The sequence below is a fragment of the Echinops telfairi genome, unplaced genomic scaffold (assembly GCF_000313985.2).
Source record: "Echinops telfairi isolate 266 unplaced genomic scaffold, ASM31398v2 ScPeMD7_7457;HRSCAF=8495, whole genome shotgun sequence".
NCBI lineage: Eukaryota > Metazoa > Chordata > Mammalia > Afrosoricida > Tenrecidae > Echinops > Echinops telfairi.
This window is the reverse complement of record NW_022111357.1, coordinates 19,062,911-19,069,533: the sequence shown is the minus strand read 5'-3', so window position 1 is coordinate 19,069,533 and position 6,623 is coordinate 19,062,911. Positions and strand designations below refer to the sequence as shown.

At 57.8% G+C, this 6,623-nt stretch overlaps 1 protein-coding gene across 6 annotated transcripts in view; it reads left to right on the top strand.

Annotated features, from left to right (window-relative positions):
- The first annotated feature begins 588 nt into the window (after nucleotides 1-588).
- The window catches only part of EXTL1 (exostosin like glycosyltransferase 1), a 13,929-nt gene continuing 7,894 nt past the window's right edge, over nucleotides 589-6,623 (top strand). For all 6 annotated transcript variants that reach the window (XM_045299116.1, XM_045299115.1, XM_045299114.1 and 3 more), the window contains exon 1: nucleotides 589-2,147. In XM_045299116.1, coding sequence (XP_045155051.1) covers nucleotides 1,372-2,147 — 776 coding nt within the window. In that variant the 5' untranslated portion in view covers nucleotides 589-1,371. The remainder of the gene's footprint in view (nucleotides 2,148-6,623) is intronic.

Genomic DNA, 6,623 nt, shown 5'->3' with positions numbered 1-6,623 from the left:
ACTCCCTCACCCCTTCAACATTTCATTCTAATGTCAGGGTCATGAGCGGCATGTTCAAATCTCCATCCTACCACTTCTTAGCTAGAGGGCCTGAGGAAGAGACCACTGCCTCTGTGTGCCTCCCTCCTCACCTGTAGAAAGGCCCACGAGCTCCTCTGTGTTCCTCGCTCCTCATCGGTGAACATGTCCCTGAGAACCTTTGCCTTGGGGGCTGCTGTGAGAGGTCATGAGACTGACGCAAGGCACCCTGTGGTTCTGCATTGGGCTGTGTTCTGCATGGTTGGCAGTTTGAAACCACTAGCAGCTCCTGGGGAGACAGGCTGGGCTTTCTACTCCCCTAAACAGCTCTAATCTCGGAAACCCACAGGGGATCGCTATGAGTCGGCATGGGCACGATGGCAGGGAGTTTGATTGTGGACGCCTGACAAACTCTGAGGTGTGGTACTGGTTTGGAAGAGGTTAAGTGGAGACTTTGCCTCCTAGCCAGGAGCCTAGCGAATCAGGGTGGCAGGGGAGGGGCCAGGCTGCCTGCCCCTGGGAAAGGGATCCTGGCTGGCCAAATGCAGCCCGAAGAGGGAGCGGAGAAGACGCTGTCGGGACTGAGGGCTTCCGGCAGGGACCGGACCGGAGCGCTGGCCCCTGCACCGGGATAGCACCAGGCTGGAGAGCAGAGCCAGCTGGGGGTGGGCAGAGAAGAGGCCATGCTGCCGGAGCAGGGAGGAAGCGGAGCCTGGACCCAGCGCCCTCCTGCTCCCCGCAGGCAGGGGCCACCGATGGTGCCAAGGCCCTGACCCCAGGTGGCCCTGATGGTCCACATGAGGTGTAGGGTCTAATTTTAGCTCTAGCCATAGGGCCTACCGCCTAGGAGCTGCTGCCAGCAGGCACAGGGTGGCCAGGACTGCTCTGGCAGGGTTGGACGGGGGAGATCAGCCTGCCTCCTTCCGGACCTACACCCTGGCCACACCACCCCCTGGAGAGCCCTCATGGGCCCCCTATGGTCTGGCCAACGGTCCTCCTGTGGGACAAGGGCAAAGTCAGGAGTGCGTGTAGCAAGGAGGGCAGAAAGCCACAGTCGTGTAGGTTGACCCAGAGTTGCATCAGCGGGAGCGGTGCCCAGGGGCAGAGGACCCTGCAGAGGGTGAGGGCAGAGGCCAACTGGACTGTCCAAAGGTCAGGGAAGCAGAGTGCTGACCATAGGAGGGCTAGGGCAAGAGGCTGGGTCCTACCTGGTCTCCTTCAGACTGGCTTCCATCTTCCCAGGGGTGCTGGACTGGGCTGACCCTGGCACCAGCCGCCTTCCTCAGGTTCTGCTCCTCCCGCTCGCCAGCTGAGGCCTCCTCTCGCCTTCCCAGCCCACCTGCGGTCAGCCACATGAAATCGTGGAGAAGAAAGTCCCTGTGGCTCGCTCTGTCTGCCTCCTGGCTCTTCCTCTTCCTCCTGGGGCTCCCCCCGCTTCTCCGCCCAGCAGTGCCCCCCAGACCTCTGCCTGGGGCCCCGGAAGGCTGGCCACACTGGCTGGATGCCGAACTTCTGCCAAGCTACTCCCAGCCTGGGGAGCTCCCTGAAGATGCTGCTCCACCTACCCGAGCCCCCTCTGGTGGTGGCTGCAACTGGGGAGCCTGCTTTGACCCTTCCCAGTGCCGGTGTGGTGGCCTCAAGGTATTTGTGTACCCCGCAGCTGGGCCCACCTCTGAGATTCATCACCAGATCCTGGCTTCCCTCCAGCGCTCCCGATACCACACATTCAGCCCTCGAGAGGCCTGCCTCCTCCTCTTCCTCAGCCCGGATGCCCCCACTGGAGCACCCATTCCGGTGCCTGCGCAGTGGGATGGGGGCAAGAACCACCTGGTTCTCAGTCTCCACCCAGCCCCCTGTCCCAAGACCTTCCAGCTGGGACAGGCCATGGTGGCTGAGGCCAGCCCCCCCGTGGACACCTTCCGACCCGGCTTCGATGTGGCCCTTCCATGTCTCCCTGAAGCCCACCCTTTGCAAGGGGGGGCTCCTGGCCAGCTGCGGCAGCACAGCCCCCACCCTGCAGAGACCTTGCTAGCCCTGGCAGAGGAGAGAGGTGGGTGGCGCACGGTGGGCACCAACTCCTCTGCCTGCCACTGGGATGGGCGCTGTGAGCAGGATCTTGCACCCAACCAGTAAGTGGACCTTTCCTCGGGGGCCTGGAGTGGGAGGGGAGGCGTCCAGAAGCCAGGGCAGAGGGTAGGATTGAGCTTCAAGACTGAGTTCCTGGCAAACGCAGGCCTCCTGCTGCAGCAGGAGAGCGTTCAGACAACCGGTCCACCAAGGTTGTGATGTGCAGTGCTGGGTGTCAGAGGCAGGGTCTGAAGCATTCCCTGGGGGGTAAGGGGGTCTTTAAGAAGATGGAACGTGACTCATTCCTACTCTGGTTCTTGCTCTCACTCCAATCCCTCCTTCCTTGCTGTACTGCTGACTGTTCACTTTACAAACCAATGTTGACCGTGAAACAGTACTGAGTGTTTGTATGCCAGACACCGAGGCTCAGCGAGGTTAGGCAACTTGTCTGAGGCCACACAGCTAGGACGAGCACAGGTAGGGTTTGAATCCAGTCTCATCTGACACCGAAACCCTCCCACTCTGAATTCCGTGCTTGGGGACGGTCTGTGATCAGCCCACTTAAATGGCTCCGAAGGCCCGTGGAGACCAGCACGTGGTCGGAAGTGGGAGCCGTCCCTTGGTCTACTTTGGAAGGTCAACCAGTTTCTGAAGGAAATAGGTTGTAGCAGGCTGTGGCCAGACTTGACGAACTTCGTGCCAGCGAGGGTGCCAGAATGCTATCTACGGAGCGTGGCAACCTGCCCGACGTGGAAAACTCATCCAGAAACTTCTCTCCTTGAGGCCACGCCTCAGACAAGAGAGGAGCTGACACCTGAGCATGCGCCAGGGCTCCCGGGAGCCCACAGCTTCTTGGGAGGGCCAGAGTTCAAGTTGAGTCCTTCTGAGGCTGTCCAGGGTTCCTGGGGCTCAGGCTTCCCTCTCTATCCCCAGGGGCAGGCTCAAGTTGGAGCCTGTCGCTCTGGTACCCTACCCCCACTCCCGTTCTTTGCTAGAACAACAACGGCTATTCCGGCTTCACGTTCCTCCCAGGAATCCTGCACGTGGCCTCTGCTTGGGGCTCCCGCAGCCACTGCTGGCCCCGACAGCAGCTCAGCCGGGAGGGCAGAGTTCTCCAGTCACCGTGCCCCCCGCCCCCTTTGTGGTTGTGGTGCCATCTTGCGCCGTCCATCGCGCTGATTTGGACTCGCCGTGACTCGGGGGACTGGGCAGAGCAGCCCCATGGGGTTTCTAGGCCATCAGTGTCAGCAGCAGACACAAGGTCTTTCTCCTCTCCAGTCCTTGGGTGGCTGCGAACCACCCACCTTCAAAGTCAGCAGCTAAGCCCTTAGGCCCTTCTCCTGCTTGTAGGAAGTCCTTGGACTGACTTTGGGGCCGCTGGGTGTCCTGGAGTCCATTCTGACTCTGAAGGACCCAGAGTAAAACTGCCCCCATTGAGTATTGTCAGCCGTGATCTTCATAGGAGCTGACCGGCAGATCTGGTCTCCTTCAGTCACTGGGTGGGTTCGAACTATTGGCTTTTTGATCCGCAGTGGGCTCATTGACTGACTTTAGTGATGGGTAAACGGAGTGGGTAATTGGTGAATCTGAAAGCTGTTTTATTCTGGACTTCTCTGAGAAGCTGACCATTGAGAACACTGCCTCTACACACACGCACGCACGCACGCACGCGCACGCACGCGCACACGCACACGACCCCATCGAGTCTAGACTTCAAGTTAGAATCTGCTCATTGGTGTGGGTGGCCAGGAGACGGGGTGGAGGGGGGCTTTTTACTGTATACCTTTTTATGCCTTGTGAATTCTGTACTGTGCGGATGAATGACCTGTTCATGAAAACGGATCGGTAACGAGTTAACTGGGTGGGGCCATATCCCAAAGCAGCCAAAGCCGCAGAAGCCCATTCCGCCTGGGTGGGAACCCACAGCCAGGCCCTGGAGCCAGCCAGGAGGGTTTGAAACAACCCCACTGCTCCCCAGGCTCTGCTCAGAAGTGATGGGGCTGGGCAGGGCTGGGAGAGGGGGAGGGGCGCGTGCTGGACAGAGAAGGCTCTCTCTGGACCTGGGCTTCCTAGTGGGGAGAATGCCTTTCTTGAAGGGTGTTTGAGAGGATGAGCAATGACTTATAGAAGGTGCCTGGCCCCCAGTCCAGGGCAGGCCCTGCCCAGAAGCCAGCTCCCTCCTCTCCCTTTCCCCTTTCTCACCAGTGCCAGCAGAGTGACTGGTGCCCCTGCAGGGGACTGTGAATTGCCTCTTTCTCAGGTCAGCCCTTGTTTCTTCAGGTCACCTTTGGGGATTAGCCCTGAGTTCCTGTTTATCTATCTATCTTTCTATCTATCTATCTATCTACCTATCTATCTATCTATCTATCTATCTATCTATCTATCTATCTATCTATCTATTTATCTATCTATCTATCTATCTATCTATCATCTATCATCTATCTATGTATCCTATACTGTCTTTCTGGCTCAGATAGCCACCTAGCTATCGGCTTGACACTTCAGGGAAACTGAGGCTCAAGCCACTCCAGAGACTGCAAACCCTGTCATCTGAAGGTAGCCTTGGCCAAAGAACCCTTTGACACTCAGACACCAACTGGAAGCTGCCCGGCAGGCAGGCACGTTTTTTTTACAAACATAAACTCAATGCACGTTTTGAGTCTCTCCGACAGTATCATTAGGCATGGGACCTAGGGTGCAGGAGACTTGAAAGAGCCAAGATGGAACTCCATTTATTTCCAAGTTGGGGGGCGGTCAGAAATGTTTTAATATTTAATATTAATAAGGCGGTCTTTATTACCAATAGCTTTTATAACTAATAGTTATAAAATCTAATTTTTGAAAAGTTTAATGGAGGAAAGAGTCAAAATGCCTAGGCCCCACGGACGTCCTGTCCCTGTCTGGACCCCAGCAGAGCCCTGGAGCCAGAGCTCAGACACTGGCCCACTCTCAGCACTGCCGCAGACAAGTGGCAGGACCACGGGACCCTGGGGCTTTATTTCGAGGCCACCCATAGGCACGAGTCTCCTCTGTGATGCCGCCATCACGCATGCGCTCACTCTCCACTCCCGCAGACCACTCACAGGCTCCTTCCCCAGGCATCCCCACTCCTAGAATTTATGCTGAGTATTTATCTTGAGTATATCTGTGGGTTAACCCGCATCCATGCTCCTGTGCTTCCGAAAGAATCCATCCCTTTACCACCCACTGAGCACCCATTTCCTGCTGCTCTCTGCTGGGCCCTGGAGATGCTGGGCAGAAGGAGGCCCAGCCCCTGCCTCCCAGAAGCTGAGGCTTGGAGGAGTGAGGGCGTGAATGGCCATGGCATACAGTAAGTAGAGCTGCCTTCGTCTCCGCGGCTGTCAAATGGGCTAACAGTGCCTCCCTCGGATCTCTTCCAGTTGCCTGAGAAAGAAGTGAGGAAATGATGCAAAGCATTGAGACTAGTGCTTGGAGCAAAGTCTGTGATCAAAGCAGGTCATTCCCAGGCCGTGGACAGGAGGGCTAGGGGCACGGCAGAAGGATTAAGCAGGACGGGTTTTCCAGGGGCGGTTATGTGTGAGTGTGGACATTAAGGCCAGGAAAGGCATTCTGGCAGAGAGAAAGGAGTGTGTACAGGCACAGAGGAGAGGGTGTGGGGCTTAAGGAGGGCTAGGGGACACTGTCTATTCAGCAGGTCTTGGTGCTTGGAATGCCCTGAAGCCTTAGCCCTTGGGGTTTTCTGTCCGGAGAGCCCTGGTGGCTGTGGTTAAGAGCTTGGCTGCTAAAAAAAAAAACCCTGGCAGCTTGAACAATCCCCCCACCCCCAACCCTGGTGGTCTTCGGGAGAGAACAGTGCCGTGTCCTTCCAGGAAGATGGGGAGCCTTGGAGACCCTGCAGGCAGCTCCTCTGTCCTGCAGGACCACAGCGCGTCTGAATTGATTGGAGCTTCATCGGGGATGGAGGGGGCAGGGCTGTCGCTGGTGGGGTGGTGCTGTGGCTGGTAGTGAACTAGTTGACTGGGGTTACCTTGCAGCTTCTTCTGGGTGCCCCTCATCCTGATGGATACACTGAGCTGGGGAGCCCTAAGCAGAAGCTCCGCGGTGGTGGAACTGTCTCAGGATGAGGGAGCTGGCACACTTCAGGGTTGGCCCCAGCTCTGTCCTCATCCTTTCTGCGACTCTGAGCCAGTCCTTGGCTCTCTGGGATTCAGTCTCCGTATCGGGCCAATGGAGCTTGGCCCAGAGGCTGCCTAAATCCTGGCTGTTCTTCTTGAAGGTTCTGGCTCAGAGCCAGGTAGGCTCTAGCTAGTGGGGTCCTGGGACCTTCTGAGCCCTACCCATCAACCCCACTCTGAGGGCCAGTGAAGACCAGGGATCCTGCGTCTCTTCATCCCGACTGGGCAGCGGGCGCTAGGTCCTCCAGGGAGGGGACACTCTGAGGAGGCGAGCCCTCCTGTCCCTCCCCACACAGACACACAGAGCCTGAGTGTGGCCCAGCAGGGGAGGGAGGAGCAGGAGGAACAGAGGAAGCCTGTGCTGAGCGAGGGGGGTGCCTC